Genomic DNA, 19,472 nt, shown 5'->3' on the forward strand with positions numbered 1-19,472 from the left:
GCTCAGCAAATATGCAAAATGACATTCTTGAACCAAATGCTAATTTTTTTCCTCTTTTAATTTTAGATGCTTTGCGCTACAAAAGCAGTTATTACACAACTTACTTCCTTAAAATATATCTAAAAAAAATAATGTAAAGAATAATACAATTTTTAGAGATGCTTTTCTATAGTTTTCAACTTTTCGTGAGAGCATATTATTTACTTGCTTAAAAAAAAACCTCAGCATGGTTCGGCTTTTGATTTGTCAACATATTTTTACTCTTTCCCTCGTCTCAAAGTAAAAAAGGTAGTGAAACCCTTGTTTACATAAGTACCCAAGACATATATTCGAAAATTTAATTCTTGACCCCCCCTCCTTCTTTTACTGAAGCTTGACTCCATCACCGGGACAAGCCCTAGTTAAAATGTTTGATCGAAATCAAATGTTTAAGGTATTTGGAGACATGAGAACTAGGCTTGAAAAGATTGCATCTTGATTCATGTGTACTTACTGGGTTTGTGGTGACTTTAAGGTCATTTTTTATACTAAAAGTAACTCTTGCAGATTTTATGGGTGAAATAATGTACAATGACCCAGAGATGCGGCATTGTCTGAAAAAAGAGATGGGAAAATAGCTTTACTATGATCACGACTAGATTTTAACGCCAATTATCATATTAAGGATAGCAAAACAATAAAAGGAACCATTCACATAGGAAGACAAATCTTATTTGATATCAGATAGCATGGTCATGCTTGTCAAGACCTACATTGGCCACACTATACAAAACATTTTGATTCACAGCAGTACTTGTTACTTGAGGTTGTTGTACCATTCACTTGAAATACACGTTTAACAAGTCCCAGTTATAACGCCCCGTTGTCATGGCTTGACCTACCTTTTTGCTGACGGTTCTGACAACGTCCTGCTTTTAAAGTCAACGAAAGAGTTAGCAAGTGAAGCTGCTGACGTTTCATTGAGCTAAGATGATTTTGCTGACGTTTTATTGAACTAAGATAATTTTCCTGATGTTTTATTGAACTAAGATGACTTTGCATGTCAGTTTTGACTTTCTCTAAAAAACAAAAAAGGCGCTCAGCAATGAAATTTGATACTGGCAATGAAAAAAGTATTGTATCAATTTTGAAACGTTTGGTAACATTGCTGCTCCAGTGTTAGATTTTAGCGTAAGGATATGCACCAAAACACTACTATATCAGAGTCTTTCAAATTTTCAAGATTCAAACCTTTAGACAAAGTTACACTCGATATGATTTGCCATTGCTGGTCCATCTTTGCCTTATTCCATAAGCCAAAGGTATAGCACAATAATAATTACTGATGACTAGTAACTCTTAGCTCGTGACTAGACGGGTACAAAAATAGAGGAAGGCATTTATCTTTTCAGAGAAGTGAAAACGATCTAGAATTGGTTTGATGTTCACATGTGATGGACCTTTAATAACAAAAGAATCTCAATACAACGTGTGATTATCCAACAACCCGAGAATACACCTTGTAGGGTTTTCAACGGAAAGCCAACAGATGGGAGCCAAAGCAAGGAATATATATTGTTCCACCTGAGTGAAAACTCGTATATATCCATTTCTATATACATCTTGTCATTTTGCACTGTGTTAAAAGTGATTGCAAGTTTTTTTGCATAAATCTTCCGGACTATTAGATTTGTTTTTTACAATCATGACTTGCAGCCAGGGCATTTTAATAACTGCTAAGTTATTAAAATGCATATCGGTCACTGTATATGTGACCGAAATATCTGGTATTTTTGTGAATTTTCTATACACTGTCTTTTACAAAGGATTTTATCCCTATTTTGAACTTTTATTTTATAGTTCTGTATGGGAACGCCCGTCTTCTTAGCATAGTCTGTCCCTCCAACTAGCTGACTGAAAATAACAGATACTGATCCATGATTAAACTCTAACAGAGCGAGTAAATTTACCAGTAAATGCATTATGATTTTACAGACACTGACACAAACAGAGTTGTTCGGCTATAGACTTATTTATTTTCTAGTCAATATCCACTGAAAAAAAGTTAGTTTTTAGGTTGACAAGAAGCTTTGATTGAAAACGAAATGCCTGAGTCTGTTTAGCAATGGCGGTTGCTTTTATTCTAATCAGACTAGCATCGCTCAGTAAATCCGGCCATGCCATAATTTTCACGGACTTCAGCAAGTTGTCAGTAGCCGAATAGGTATAGATAGATAGATAGATAGATATTTATTGCAATAAAAGCCTCTTTGGGCCATGGCAAAAAAATGGAAAATCACACAAAATAATAGCACATGATTATAACACTCATAGCAAAGTATAGTAGCCTACATAAATATAACAACGCAAAAATGCACAACATAATAAATCACACAATACCATTAAACTAACATACATAGATAGATATTTATTGCAATAAAAGCCTCTTTGGGCCATGGCAAAACAATGGAAAATCACACAAAATAATAGCACATGATTATAACACTCATAGCAAAGCATAGTAGCCTACATAAATATAACAACGCAAAAATACACAACATAATAAATCACACAATACCATTAAACTAACATACATAAATAGATGTATGTTACATCTATCAAGGGCCATGACTACAAAAAATAACAAACAAGAAAACAACTTACACACATACAACAATAATTTCAAAACTCACCCCCCCCCCTTTACAAAAACCTATGTCTATGTGACATACCCAATTTAATTTATTTTGCTATCATTATTATTGTTCCATAATTTTTTGATCCCATTACTGAAACCAACCATTCACTTGTCCCCACATTGTCAAAAAATAATTCTTTCCTTGCATCCTTTAATTTAGGACAACGTACCATGAAGTGAAGCAGATTCTCAACAGTTTCTCAATACAGAGAGCTAGAGCAGGGACCGTCCAGTACCCTCAAACTCCCCAATTACTTTCTCCTTTCTCTTAGTGCCAAACAGTCACCACTTCTTTATATAAGCTACTTAATTCCTTCACTATTTAAACCCATTTTAAAATATATATCATATCCCCAGACCTCCTTCCATTGCCGGTAAACGCCGGGGGACACCGAGGCTGCGACTTCACACTGCCATTTCTGAATCTCCCGATCTTTAAGCACACTCTTTACTAATTTTGCTACATTTCCTACTTCCAGTCGTATCCCCTTCCCTTCATTCCAAACACCTGACAACCCGCAACTATTTAAGATTGATTTCACCTGGGAAGCCCATGAACTTTTCCCTCTATCATGCAACACCTCCAGATACGCTGCATTTACTAACCTCTTATTCTGTAGACCAATCACCTTTTCCCAGTATCCTATCATTCTAACCAATCTTTTTACCCTCAAGGAAAACAATCCTAGATCACCCTTTAACACCAGATTATTAAATTTCTCGCTTATCTCTAAATGTTTCCTGAAATGTCCTAAGTCAATTCTCTCTATTTTTTCCACTTTTTCAAACCCCCAAACTCCCCCACCGTAACAGAATACTGGGCCTACCTTCATCTCAAAAATTATCTTTTGTAGCTTAATATCTATCGGTCCTAAATGCCTAAGGGGACTCTTCAATAACGACCATGAAGCCTTCTGACCCTTCCAACTAGCTATTTGAACCTGATCACTCCATCTCCCTGAACATGTGAATTTACATTCCAAATAAATAAAATCCTTAACTTCTTTCATCTCTTTCCCTTTAAAATAAAACTTATTCTTTTCCCTTCTTTCTTTTCCAAAAACTAATATAACTGATTTATCGATATTTAAAACTAATTTTTACTCCCCAGATAACTATCCAAAATCTCTAACATCTTTTGCAAATCCGGAGCCGATTTCGCAAGCAATACTATGTCATCTGCAAATAATAAACAAAACAGCTCCAACGACATTAATTTTAACATAGGGACATTTCTATTGCTAAAATACACTTCAATATCATTAATAAAAAGAGAAAATAAACACGATGATAGAATGCACCACAGTTTAAGGCGTATCTTGCTTAAAACTGGCCTAGAATAAGAAATGCCTACCTTCACTACTACTTAAACCACCTCATATACTTTCACTATAACTTCTACTAACCTAATTGGCAATCCTAATTTCACCGACACCCCTTTCAACATACTCCTAGAAACTTCATCAAATGCTCCCCTAATGTCCAAAAACGCAGTATATAGCCTATTTTTCCTATGTCTCGTATATTTACTAACTAAACCTGTAAACAAAATATTTGATCAGTTGTACTATAGTTTTCCCTAAACCCTGCCTGACATTCAATTGACATACCTTTATAATGCAACAATTTATCCCTCCCATTAGACAGAACTCTACAAAATAACTTACTGATAGAACTTTCTAGACTTATCCCCCTGTAGTTCTTGTTCAGGTTTCTTTCTCCGTTCTTGAATAATGGGATCATAATCGATATCTGCCAATTTTGCGGACATAGAGGTGTACTTAGAATTGCCGAGAATATCAATGCAAGCACTGGCAGTATCCATGCTCTTGACCATTTCAACAGATTAGTTGGTACTCCGTCGATGCCCGGTGCTGAGTTCCCTATCATGCTTTTCAAGGCGTGCCATATTTCCTCCTGTCCAAGTGGCTCCAGTAGTTTAGCGTCCTCTGAATCCAACTCAAAATCGGCAGTCTCTTCTTAGCTATTCATCTCCTCATCAGCTCTCTCTTCGTCCTCTTCGGTGTATATCTCTTTTAGTTTTTGTTTTCTAAGTATTCTGGCCAGGTATCGGCGTGAGGGACTGAATCAGTCAACCTTCTATTTTCTGTTGATTTACTAGTTAACTTCCAGAACTCCATTGTATCATTCACGCTAAATTTCTCCCGTCTTTTTTGGCTCTCTTCCTCTTCAAAACGTCTCTTCTTCAACTTAAGTAGCCTTTTATATCCCCTTCGCTTGTCCCTAAGAACCTGCAAATTATTTTCCAGATCAACTGTACTACTAGCCTTAAGCAATCTAAAAGGTACTAAAACCACCTTCTTCTTTTCCTCACATTCCTTATAAAAAAACTCATCATACCAGTAATTCCACCATTATTTCTCCTACGTGCCACCTTAGTTCCTATCTTGTGCAAAACCCTCGGCAAAAAATCAACAGAACCTGCTATATCCCCTTCCCTTGCCATATCCTCACTCTTATGAATAAATGAATCCAGCCCTCTAACTTCAACTAGTACCTTTTTCAACTTCTCCTCACTATCATTATCAAACCTTAAACCTTCCCCCCATTCAAGCTCATTACCCATCTTTCCCTTAACCCCAAACTTCCTTTTCCGGCTCTCAGCCCATCCTCCCCCTCCTAATTCAACTCTAATAGGCAGGGGATCCGACCCAGCAAGCGCCATTACCTCAAAATCCACACAACAAGAAAGAAGCCCCAGACTAACGACCCCATGATCTATAACACTTGGAGATCCACCCGAAAAACATGTAAAATACCCAACTCCTTTATCCTTCCCTGTCCTCCCATTCAAAATAACCAAATTCTGCTTACCACAATAATCCAATAATTTTTTACCCCAATTATTCTTTCTCCGATGACCGTCCTTACTCGTCCTCCTCATAACTGACAGCTCAATCATATAAAATCCATTCATTTTTTTTAGTTCGAGATTCACCTCCTCCTCACGGGCTCCTTCGTTTTCCCCTGTACATCCGTTAAAATCCCCTCGAAAAATAAAATAATCGGACGGAAACTGTTCTGAAAAACGATCCATATCATTTTCTAATATCTCCCAGGTATCTTCATCCTTAAAAGGGCTAGTTTCCGGTGGTAAATACACTGAACAAAAGATAACCGAGTTACTACCTAAAGATACTCGCACCCATACTAGATTACATGAAACGCTTTTCAACCGAGATATATTTTGCCATCTATTCGTTATCGATAATGCCACTCCTTCATAAGTTCTACCATTCTGCGATCGCTTTCTTTGTGATCCAAAATAATAAAAACCTTCTATTCTCTCCTCTTTTTCCAGCCACGTCTCTACTAATGAGCCAATGAATTGTGACGGATTAAATAGCCGCCTAGGCTCCATGTTATTAGGGTCGTCAGCTCTAACCGACTTGCTCTTCTGTCTTAGGTGGTCATCTGGGCTAATAATTTGTTGGCTGCTACGTTTGGGAGCCCCCACAGGCCCGACAAAAGTTGATATGGAGCCTTTTTTAATAACAGGAGTTTCACTGTTCACCCCATTTATTTCGTTATCACGACTAAGCTCCTCCACTACACTAAAGAAAGATTGAATTGAGGATGAAGATCAAGAACGCGATCTTGAATTGCAAGGTTCTTCCAGGTTAAACCAATTATTTTCAGAAGCCAAACTCTTTACTAAACGTTTTTGTGGCACTGATAAAGACCCAGGTTCACGGTGAAACTTTTGTACAAAATTTTCCTTAAAATGGGTCATGGTACTCGCTGATGACTCTATATTAGGGGCATTCGTAGCCTCAACTACAGACTGCTTATCAAAGCTAGACGTAGAACACTGTTGACCAATATATGACTTTGTCCCTCTTAGTCTTGCTTTTCTATTTTCTTCTCTAGCCCGTTCAAGAAAAGGCTTTAGGCGGTTACGGATAGACAGTTCACGCTCTGTATAATTGGGACTAACACCAAGACTCGCCCTTTTCAGGTGCACACTTGAACACAATATAGTATCACGAATGTAACCGCTTGTAAACTTAACCAACACCGATCGCGTGTCTTGTTTAGCGTTTAGCCGAAAAATGTCTCTAATGTCCATCATTTTCAGCCCTAAATTTGGCACATGTAAGTTGAGTGCTTTCATTACATCTTCTCGTAACAATGAACCTTTGTTTGTAGGATCGAAATTATACAAGACCAAATTACACTTTTTAGACTCATTTTCTAGTCTTTGCAATTTTACGTTAGTAGCCGACATTTCAGCTTGCAAACTTAGGTAATCTTTCTTCAACTGTGACGTATCCTCCGAGAACTTCTCTACTCTCGAATCAATTCGCGACAAAATAGCAGATAGGTCGTTTCTAAGTTCTTGAACCTGCGATGAAACTATTTCTATTCCGCTCAGTTTTCAATTAATTTCTTGTAGAGTTTCAGATAAATTAACAGAAGTCATAATTAATCCGGAAGATAAGTCTACAAACCAAGATTAGAATATTAGAAGCTACAGTGATGACAGTGGTCAAATATGGCTCTGAAGCATGGACGCTCCGAAAAGCGGATGAAGATTTGCTTGATGTTTTCCAGAGAAATTGCTTAAGGATTGTTCTAGGTACCCGGCTAACTGACCGTATTTCAAACAATAGGCTATACAAAAAATGTGGTTCAATACCGCTCTCTAGGGCTATAATGACAGAAAGGTTGAGGTGGTTAGGGGACGTTGTGCGGATGAAGGATGACAGATTGCCGAAGATTGTTCTTTTCGGCCAACCGTCTAGGACTAAAAGGAAAGCAGGTCGTCCCCGTCTGGGGTGGTAGGACGTCATAAAGAAAGATTTAAAGTAAATGGGAACTTCGTGGGAGGGTTTAAAAAGGGAGGCTTTGAATAGATTGGGATGGAGGAGGATCGTGCGTAGCTGTGTTGGCCTCAGGCGGCTTGGTGCTGCGGTGAGTTGTTAGTAGTAGTAGTTTTCAAGTTATTTCACTGCCTGTGTATTTAGATGTTAGCGGAATGAATGCTGATGAAAACTGGGTCAAGTTCAAAGCAAACTAGATTTCAATGTATAATCCTCTTAGCTAACTAGGTGTTGTCTCTTTGAACTGTGATCAATACTGTGTATATCATGTTAAAAAATAAATGAGACGTGCCTTGCTTCAATAATAGTCTCCTTTTCGTTGTTGGAAAAAGCGAGGAACAAGTGGCAGAGTCTGAGAAAACGAAGCGATCCATGTATTTTCATTAACCTCTGACAATAAAGGTTACAGATGGGCTGCCCAATGGAACCATAAAACAGCCTAGGCTAAAAGAATAATAAGTGGTTTATCACCTGCTTCCTCTGGACGGCACCTCTGCAACTTTGCATTCACATTTGATTTGAATGAACAATATGTAATAAGAAATCAGGAAGAAATTAAACAATAGATAATTTTCTACATTTTGGAATGCATGTTCTACAGGAAATGAGTGCTAGCCTATATGTGAACACAGTATTAAGTTCTAAATGAAATAGTATTTTTATTTCTTAACCATTGTTCTGCATTCTGAATTTCACACATTTTTATAAGAACTTCTTTTACTGTATAGGCTACTATTCAGTCTATTGGGCGGTAAAAGTGGAAAGGTAATGCCCAAAAGAAGCAAGATAGGATAGCCCAGGACTACTTATTTACTCAATTCTAGTAAAATATTCGCTCTGCTTTGCAGTGTCTGTACACCTTTACCATATTAATGGTTGAAAATTACTTTCATTCAGCCACCTGACTGATATGTCAAATATTTACTCTTGGAAGCACGTTAATTACTTGTTAGAATTCTCGCGAGTTTCACAGTAACCTGTCCAGCCATATATCATTAGAAAGTGGAGAGCAAACATTTGTCCCTGATCCCTTACGGTGACATTACTTAGTATAAATTAAGTGATGAGTCATTTCGCGGAATAAATACGCTGATCAAATTCATTTCGCCGTATTGTTGTGGTATACTGTATGATTAGGAAAAAGTGCGTCATTTCTCTCAAAATTGCGGTATTATGCTGCAAAATGCAATATAAGTGGCAACACAGGGCATTGTAGCGGTTCTATTCTCGACTTTAAAAATTCGGGAACAAGTATTCAAACTTCGAACATTTTTGAGGAAACCGACGAACTGGAATTTCGGTAAGAAAATCTGGGAAACAAATTTGCTTTAGCTTCGTTTTAGGGTCAGCAATAGACCCCAACGCCACTCTAATAAGTCGATGGCGCTCCAATAATGAAAGAACTGCTGGCATCGAGACTTGCTGCCGGTCTGTCTGTATTTAACCTCATGTTATTGCAGTGATTCATTGGTTTCGGTGTATTAAGCAAGCTATCGTGCTATGTGACTTTGTAAAAGTCTGTTGATATTGATTTCTAACCATAAAATGGGAATAAGAGCTTACAGACAGAGTCAGCAGTGTCGTATTGAAGAGGAGTGGAAAAACTGGGCCCCTAGAAATTTTACAAGACTTTCTTAAAGAGCCTTTTCTTTCACTTCCAGAAGTCATCTTGATTTCTTGCAGCATAGTTTGATAATGTATCAAACTATGCTATTTATCAAACAATAAAACTATGCTATATATACAAACAATAAAAAATTTCCCTTTTACAGGTTTCATTTTGGTATAATCCATCTATTAGGATTAACTTTTAGGGTTATTCCCTCAGTCATACCATTCCTGTCCTCTAGTTTCCAACGTATTTCGTTACATTCTTTTAAATTATAGTCTTGGGATTAAGGATTATCAGCCTCCATTCTTAATTGGCCTCAGTATTGTAAGATCGCCCTATTTTGTAGGACTGAAAGTGTTAACAAGAATTGGTACTCAAAAATCCCGTAACAACTAAATTTATTGTTAAATAAAATAAAAAGAGAAAACGTTGTAATTCTTATTATTATAAACCCTTCCAATAGCTCTCTTCAGGGATGGCTTATCTTATATTGCGTGTGTGTCCGTTGTTCAGGACTTTTCCTCTATAGTCCACGCTGTTCACAGAGAAAATGGGATTGTTTTAGTTTAGCGCTATCGAACATTTCAAATTGAAAGAGTTACACTTGAATAGCTAGTCAAGGCTTGAGTCCTAGGGTATTAAAATCCTTTAGTTCAAATTATTGATTCTAAAGTGAGCCAAAACTCGGAATAGCCATACTTGATTAGAGAGGGTCGGTCGAAAACAGTATCAGCTACTTTGTGGCATGTTTGAAACTGCTGTGATGCGGCCTGGCCACTTAAAAACAAAAATGAATTCTTGTCGAAAAGGGGCATGTTTAAGAGCTGACGTCACAAGACTTGTTTTGTTTCTTAAGCTAATACGAAGGTAATGACATGCCAATTCTAAACCAAACAGAACTCTATCAAAATGTGGCAGGTACAGGCATCATTTCAAAAAACTGGTTTTTGCTCTATAAGTTAATATTAAAACAGTGGTAAAAGTTCATTTGTATTGAATAATTATGAATCTTCTGGAATTCCGTGGTAGAGTAAGTAATTTGAAATAAATATGGCTGTGAGAGGTAGACCCCTTTTTAAAAAATTGATGTCTTTTCAACTTACGGTTTCTAAATACCTACTTTTAAGGTGTAAACTGTAAGCAAGTAAAAGTGGATATTTCATTTGCAGATAAATTTGTTTACTTTGATTATAAACTATATTTTTCGGGAGAAGATTTTATAAGAAATCTATTTAAAAATTGTGAATGGTTTTGTTCAAATAGAAAATTTTCTTTTTCACTGGTTTCATATAAAGCGGAGTTCTTGTCAAAACGGATTTAAATAGCTATGTCTATGGTAAATTGATAATTCTAACCTTTTAAAAGGCTCCCTCTGGAACTATTGTTTTATCTTGCTATCCTCTCACTCTGTACCTTCAAATCTGTTTCTACTTATCGTTCTACATCATTCCTATCTAGTATTCATTGATATAAAAAAAAATTACAAGAAACGTTGAATCGATAAATACTTTACTTTAAATAAGAGATTATTATATAAAATACATGGTTGTGTCTTCTTTCACTGTCAAATTCATAGACAGTTTGAGTGTTTGTTTCGTCGTTGCTGGGTAAACTTCGAAAGATTAAATTTTCGTTGTTTTTTTCTTCTTTCTTTTTTGTTAATCACTGAGGACGACTTGAAGGAAGTCCATGTAGAAATATTTACTTGTTTCTTTGTCATCATGGTTTGCCAGTTGCTGAAAAAACCCTTGTTTTATCACCTGTTTTGATTTTATTATTTTCTTGCTTCTCTTTGTGCCATATTTAATGTTCCGCCTGTTTGTTATTGTAAATTATTTAAAAATAATTTATTTCTATTTTGTTTTATGTACGGAAAGAGCGACTCGGTCCAACAACAATCGAAATAAGAAATAAAATTATTTCTTCAGGCTCCACGGGCCTTATGAAAGTCCCCTGATTTTTGACAATGGATGAAACAGCATTAGAATGTAATATACGTTCATATTCAGCCTATTACAGAGCGTATGTGTAGAAGTTTTTAATTACTATTTTCTGTCCAAAATCTTAAAGTGTGTATTTTTTACTAGGAAAGATATGCATTTATATGTTTAGCTCTTCATGCCCAATTGTATTAAACAAAACTTGGAAAATTAGAAGAGGGCTTGTTTGATCGTGAATCAGAAATATTAATGACCTTTGAGAATATCCAAAGATTTGAGGGTCGCTAGCAATTGTTCCATGCCTCTTTTTACCCATATATTAGCAGATCAAAATTTGGCATTATTAATTTGATTTAAACAGAAGAAAGGTCCAATAATTTATCATTGGGGAGGAAATGATCCTTTATAGTACCAGAAGAAGGAATTAAAATCTACGCAGTTTCCCCACCGTTCACATATAGTTTTTCTCATTGCAGAATTGGAAAAAATTACAATGTGAAGTGGTATTTTTCGGTACGAAGCAGGTTGTTGAACGGTGTGAAGCCCTTCCGGGGGACTGATTTGTCATAGGAAACTTCAGTGACGTTTCAGTGTTAGGTTTTAAAAGGAAAATGGGACATAGCTTCTTTTCAAAATTTGAAAACAATCTGACATTTTATCTATAAAACCACGTTTTAAGCTGAAAAGAAAGAAGAACCACTTTAAATATAAATGGAGTTGCTCCTTTCTCAACTCTAGTTGTATGCTATAGTCAGTTTCTGTCATTTCTCTATGACATGTTGACGTAGGAATGAGGAACAGAGTGATAGAACATAAGGGATGTTGAAGGTGAATCATTTTTAAAAGGCTTGCTTTTTAGAGTAAAGTTCGAGAATTGAGAATACGACAGTAACCGAAACACTTCTGATCTTTTAAATTTTAAACCTTACTCTTTACTTTCATTTGAAAAAAGTTGTCGTTTCATTTGTCTATTCAACCAAATCGACTGGTTGCTGACGCCAAAGTGTAACGTGAAGGGGTGTGGTCAAAATTTTGAAGGTATAGTACCTGAGCAGTAACTGGTGACACCTTTTAAATTTTTCTATTGGCGCTTTTGTCGCTGAATCGTTCTAATAGGCAGGGGGGGGGGTGTGAAGAATTTGATGAAACTGCTAGGTGAATACGAATTAATTTCATGTTGTTTTTAAAAGCTACAGTGGAGTAGTAAATTGAGAGAAAATTATCATTTAAGGCTAAAAAAGATAATTAAAAAAAAGTTCAATTTTTGTTATAACCTTAAGTAGGTCTTTGTTTTCGAATCATTTTTGAATATTGGAACACTTAATGAGGGGAGATTTCTGTTATTTTAGGACAACCCTAAATAAAGTATTGATGACGATATTAAATTATATAAAAGGGGAAGACTGAGTTTTTTAAGTGGACTTAACAAGATTCTTTAAAACCAAAATATTTTTAATCGTAATTTTGAATAAATTAAAAAAAACCTAAATATAATATCAGTTCAAAATACAAATACAATATAATGAATTGAATTTTTGAATTAAATAAAAACCAGTTATCAAAACACAAATGAACTAGAATGTTTCCGTAATTTAAAAGAGTCATAGCTACAAACCTCTTCGCTTTTTGGAAAAATCCTAGTTTGTTTTTTCCATTAAGACTTTTGTTATTCTTGTTGGTTTTGAACAATGATAGTCGTAGTTTATTTTGGAGGAGAATAAGTTAGAATGATATTTGTAATCATAGTTATTCTCAAATTCTCAACGTTAAAAATATAATCTTCTCCACACACTTTTGGCATTTAATATCTTCGATGGTTTTCTATTGTTGAATTTTTTGCGCTGGATTATATAAATAATTTTGGCTCTGTTATTATGATATTTAATAAAATGGAAAAATCCTTTATAAAAATCAATACCAGCCATTTATAAATTTTATTTTTGAATCTAAGTACTCATTTAACCCTTGCAACACCTGATTTAAATCTAACTTTTTCAATTTAGTATTTTATAAGATGAAAACAGAAAGCTCGAATTATTATACTTGTTTAGCTGATGTGCATCTTATTGCTACTGCTATCAACTAATTTCTAAAGTTATTTTTATCCAAAGAGCACTTCTTTGCTTGTTCATTTTCTTAATAAATAATTAATTTATTTATCAAGAAAATATAAAAAAACAGCGTGGAGTATTTTTGTAAGTCAGAAAATATCGAGTGGAGTAGTACGATTACTATAAAATGTGTGTCTGCTTTGCCTAATTAGTCACAACTATATATTTTTAATTTGAAGGAAGATTGTTAAGAGATATTAACCAAGTGACAAAAAAAAAATATTCAGTTTTTTTTGGAACACTTATTTTCGAACATTCAATTTGGCATCCAACATCATTCCCTAAAAAAAATGCTATTTTTATTGGATGCAACAAATTTTTTGTCAGGTGTAAATTCTACTGAATACTGGGGACATCCAAAGATATGTTTTATTTCTAATTCCCACGATGTAACAAAGATTAAAGAACAAAAATATGAACGAAATCTAGTTGTTTCAACCTCTTGATTTGTAATGTGAATGTGTTCTAAAAAAGTATTTATATTAGAAATATAACCCTTATAGATTGCATCCCTTACAAAGTATGAAACCAAACTATTTTCATGGCATAAAAACACTTTCATTAATATGAAAAATATACTTACTTCGAACCTATAATTACATGATTTGATTTTCTTTTTTTAAATTTCATATTTATCATATTAAGTAGAAAATAAAATATAGATTTAAAAATAAAAAAAAGTCAAGGAACGTTCCACAGATTCTGTATATTCAAATTATAGTAAATGGACTCAGTTTAAAAATGGTGCGACTTATAAAAGTTCACATTATAATCTTTTAATACCGTCCTTCGAAACCTCTAGTCATAATCATGCATTATTTCGTTCTTCATCCATTTTTTTCAGTAGTCACCCAGGATATTTCCGAATGCCTATGTCCTGAAAATAATGTTATTAATTAATTAATCGCTTGCACAGTATAAGAAACTAAATTTAGCATAAGGGAAAAGTGAGAATACAATATAACGAGGTGGAGTTTTGAATGAAATACAGAACGGTCATCAAAACATAACTAAATAGGAATGGTTCTACAAATGAAAAGGGTTACGGTTAAAAACTTTTAACCCCTTTATGATAGTGTGTTTTCTCCAATGGGTCTATTTGTCGTTTCAAGATTTTAAAGAATAACATGTGTGGTTTTTTTTGAAAGAGAATCAATTACCACAAACTGCGTAATAAAAATTATTATTAAATTTTATATTGATCTTTATACTAAGCAATGAATCTATAACTATCTCCAAAAAATTAACTAGTGATGTTTTAATATGCTTTTACTTAGGCAACGACGGGAGCATTAATAGAAACTAAAACCCTCTCTCTCCAAAATATATATTTTATTTTGCAGAAGGTTTGTGAAGTAACCCATAGACAATAAAGATTAAATTGTAAACTGACAATCTAAATGGGTTCTGTTTATTGTTTTTTTTCTACTAAGATGTATTTTGTCTTAAGGGAGTAGAAAAAAAAATTCTCATAATCCACATTATCATTTTATTTCTTTTTAACTTAAAATAAAACTAATTTGAAATTTAAGAGAGTAAAATATAGAAGAAACAGCAAGAACTGTCGCATTCTGAGATGATATAATGTCATAAAAAATTAAATACTCTAACTAATGAGCAAAATAAAACATTTGTTTCTTATCGCTATTTATTTCTATCTTTCTATCGATGTTCCTAAATCAAAAATGTTTTAATACTGCGTCATATGTTTCCATAATATTATACAAATTTCATTGAGGGGGATAACGCAAAACTACACTGAGGTCTTGTATCAGTGAAAGTGAAAGTTGGAGTAACTCAAAAAACGTTTTGTAGCCAGGTCTTTTTGTTGTAAATTTATGTTTAATAGTTTTGCCTCCGGTTTACATTTTAATGCCAAAAAAATTTATTACTTAATGTTTAACATTATAAGAGTGTGGATAACTGTGTCCGAACCAAATCGCTATATTTGATCTACACTGAAAGTACGAACGACATCAAACTTAAAGCTTTTTTCCTCCCCGATTCCATCTTAGGTCTAATCAGTGGTTTCCTTGGGCGGTTCTACGGGTCTGAGGCAGCTTTATTGGATGTATCATAATTGTTACTACGATTTCCTTTGGCTTGTTATAACATTATCAAGGTTAGAGTTCCTGCTTTAAGCTTCACCAAACAATTCATTTTTAAGTAAAATAAGTCTTTTTCAAATGAGAGCGTTATTAGGACAATTTTTCAAGGGGAATCATCCACAAATATTTTAAGGGGGGGATTTTAAGAGAGGATATAATTGTCTAGAGAAAATTTTATGGGGGGGGGGTGGTATTGTAAATGATACCACATGTAATGAACATTATTCATGCGAATGAAGTGAAATAGTCATTGAGAGAAAACCCGATGTTAGAAATTTATCTTAAAAATTATACTAAACTTAATAAAAAAAGTAAGGAGCAGCCTTAAACTTAAAGAAACGGTAATTTACTTCATATATAAATGGTTTTGACAATTCGTCCCAACTTTTTAAGAGTAACTCCGGAAACTTAAAAGGTAGCGTAAGATTAGATAAATATTGTGGCGTTATATGCCGAAGCTCTATCCTAGTACTGTTCATCTCCGTCTCAAAACCTGAAAACCAAAAAGTGCTCGAGGGGATGGTAGCTTTCCCCCCTAGGTTTTCAGACCCCTTTCCTGTTTACCTTCTGAGGCGTTATCCCGGTACCTCGTTGGAGTTTAGTCAACTATAACAGAGAATACTGATTCACACCACACTAAACCCCGTCATAAGCCAAATAATTGAATAAACTAGGATTCGAGCCCTCACCCTCTCAGACAAGCGATCCTAAATATAGTGCACCAATCCACTTGACTACGAACCAACATCGTATCTAATTATGATTAAAAGCTTTTATAAAAGGACCAACAATAAATATCATAAATAGCGAGGTCTTAAGGAAAACGGTAAAGAGTAAAAGTCCCCCCTCCTTATTCATGGTCTGAATCATGTTCTACTTTAGTTTAATCCTGGTCATAACTTTAGATGTAAAAAACTTTTTTTTTAATTTTATTTAAACAAAAAAGAATGGAAATTACATAGAATAAAAAAAAGTACAAATTAGAATTTGAATCTTTGACTCTGGTTATAGAATGTATATTCTTGACAACCAACGTTTATAATTAGGACAATTATGGTAACAATATAGATAGTATTAGCTTGAACAAGTATTGTTATAGCTAGCATAGAATCTGAATGAGTTCTTGGCATTTCAGATATATTTGTTAGCGAAAAAATTGTACTTATAAGAGCCACAAAGTAAATATCAACTTTGTTTTGGGGACGGGGCAACTTAAAAATTATTATTATTGCAAAATTTAGACATAATTGAGTGAGCATTGCAGTGAATTTAGGCTGCTGTTTCATACACCAATGAGAAACTTATTGTTGACCTACTATAAAAAACTCATACAATACTTGACTTTGTCTCTTTTAAAGATGATAAAAATTGACAAAGGTCATGGCTCTCTTAGAATTGCTATATAATCCATAGAAAAATTCGTGAATCTAAAAAAAAGAGAATCTTCCTATGACCAAAGATGCTTTCCTCAACATTAATTAAATCTAATAGAATCGAGTTGATCTTTCTGCTTTATTTGCTATGTCTTATGGTACCGATAAGGGGGTAGTCATGATTGCATTACAACTACCGGTTGGTATGTTATAAATACTTTATTTGCAAAAAAACCGAAGCTTACACACTAGTGTAATCTATGAAATTAGATAATAGGGAAATTGGTGTAAAGAGACAGTAATATTACAAAGTTGACATAAATCTATTAGAGTCAAAATTCAAATGAGATAAAACATACGCATTTTCATATGTTAACAAATAAATCTTAACTTGGCACCATTAATTGAATATTCTTATTCAAAGAGGTTCAGGAAGTGGACACACACTTATGGAAGCATTGCGGCATCTAATATTTTTTTGCTATAATTAGTTATTGAGAAAATAACTGGATAAATTATGCCTAAAGTAAGCTGTTCAGAATATATCATTTCGTAAAATATAATCCTGACACGGTAAAAAACAAACAAACATAGGAGAAATACTGAAAATAAACATAAATAATATACACATGGTTTTTTCTCTTATAATTGATAGTAGAAAGTTAAAATGACATCAACTACTTGATCTGGACATATGGAAGATTTTCTATATTCGGGACTTAGAAAAATGCTGTCTCCTGGTATTGGAGAATTAAAATTCTGGGTTCCCAACTTTTAATTGCAAAAAAGGTACAAAGGGGTTGCTACGTCAGTTACTGGACGGGGAAATCTTTTGTTGGCCAAAAATAGTAGGTGGTTTATGAGTACTACAACTGTTCCGTATAATTGAGCTTGATTGGATGGTCTAAGCCCACTTTTAAAAGCCAAGAGATACCAATGTGATTTCTAAAAATCTCTTTAGATTCGACCACAGCTAGAAGTTAAAAGATTACCGAGTATAAAAAAAGTATTAATATATTCACTGCACGCTACATACTAACTGATTTAAAAAAAGACTTTCTCCCAGCCAGCTGGACTAGACGCGTGTCTGTGACATGGGGTACGGAGTGGTAAATTAATTCTTCCAGCGACTTCAAGAACCTTGCCATAAAAGGCGAAGACTTTAAAATTGTCGCACAACCAGACTCTTTATTGAGGTATTGTGATTGAACCAGATGAACCCACAAATATTCTCAAGAAGCAAGCTCTTAACAAAGTCCTATGTGATGACATATTGCAAAACAGCAATAACTCAACTATCATCCATCAAAAAGGACATATATTCCACATCGAAGCTATTTAAGCCTGTTTAATCAACTGATAATAAAATCGACGCCATTGCCAGAGTAAAAGGAAATAAATCTAAGAAAAAAACTGAGAACTATCTATTCTAGTCCAAAATTACCAACAATTATAATTCGTCGGCTTCAGAAGAATTTCAGTAATTAATTCAAGCAACTGATGAAGATTTAACCAAAATAGATATTTTGATGTATACTATGTAAAATTTTTCATTTTTCACGAAATTATCACTGTGCGATAATGCTGTTTTTAACTATTACGATGACCAAAATAATTTGCACAAATACCCCTTACCTAGCCCTGATAGCCCCTTAAGCCGTTTTAACTATGAATATGTCGACACTTTTGATTTTGTAAAAAATGTAAAACCTAAGCTAACGGAAGAGACCAAACTTAATATTATCTTCTTTTACATCAGAAGCATACGAGATAAGTTGACTAATTTTAAAGATTTGATTTTTAATAACGGCTACGGTCCTTTTAACAAAATTGGAATAACGGAGACGTGCGTTTTAGGAATTGATGATACTAATGAATTTTTACTTCCTGGCTTTCAAGCTATTGATATCGAAAGAAAATTGACTAAGTCCTCTGGTCGCATTTCTCTTTACATCTAGTCAAGTCTAAAATTCACCAGGCTATTAGACTGTGAATCCTTATTCTCGCAACCTATAAATAATAGATGCATTTAGTCAATAATTGTTGATATAAGTGTTGACGACAATTCTTTTATTTTTTAATTGTTTTATAAGCCATCCTCAGTTCCGACACCTTTCTTTGTAATATTTTTGGTGACTTTTCTAGTTCTATTCATTCATAACAAAAGAAGGAAATAAGTTTTTAGGACTTTAATTTTAATTTCATAAATGTTAGCAGTAATAATGATTTTGATATCTTCTTTGAAACATTTACCTCAAGTGGTTTTCCTTCGAGAATTCATCTTCCTACTGGAGTTGGTCATAAGCGGTCTACCGCTACTGTCATTGATAAAATTCTTGTATCCACGTCCCTAGGAAACCACCTGTCCTCCAGAAAAACATTCTCCGACCGGTCAGACCTCCTTCCGATCTCTTTCTTCCGACCCGACAAACCAACGACTAAATCCCCTAGAACTAATCACGCTCCGTCTAATATAATATATAATAGTGTGAATATAACCCGGGTTACTGATCGTTTGAAATCATTCGACTGGTCAAAGACCTTGGATTGTAACGTTCTTGATACAGTCAAATATAGTTTTACATAAGGACTGAGTCATCTTATCAGTTCAACCTTTTCAATCTGTAAATAAAACCAAAAATATACCTTTATACAGCGCAGGATGTTCAATTGCCTGATAATATCTTCATATTGTAAAAAATAACCATATAAATTATTTTGCAAAACCAGTTGCGTTATTGACCTAACTAATTATAAAACTTACAAAAACTTATATACCAAACTCATCCGTGAAGCAAAAAAAAATA

The 19,472-nt window shown here is 34.2% G+C and overlaps 1 protein-coding gene across 1 annotated transcript in view; it reads right to left on the bottom strand.

The window, feature by feature from the left end:
- Positions 1-6,281: 6,281 nt before the first annotated feature.
- LOC148942763 (uncharacterized) overlaps positions 6,282-19,472 on the bottom strand; it is a 57,075-nt gene continuing 43,884 nt past the window's right edge. Inside the window, exon 7 of the mRNA XM_089102688.1 lies at positions 6,282-7,043. Within this exon, the coding sequence (XP_088958814.1) occupies positions 6,282-7,043 (762 nt within the window). The remainder of the gene's footprint in view (positions 7,044-19,472) is intronic.

This window comes from Artemia sp. Qi Xiang Cuo, chromosome 16 (genome assembly GCF_049724085.1).
Source record: "Artemia sp. Qi Xiang Cuo chromosome 16, ASM4972408v1, whole genome shotgun sequence".
Classification (NCBI taxonomy): Eukaryota; Metazoa; Arthropoda; class Branchiopoda; order Anostraca; family Artemiidae; genus Artemia; species Artemia sp. Qi Xiang Cuo.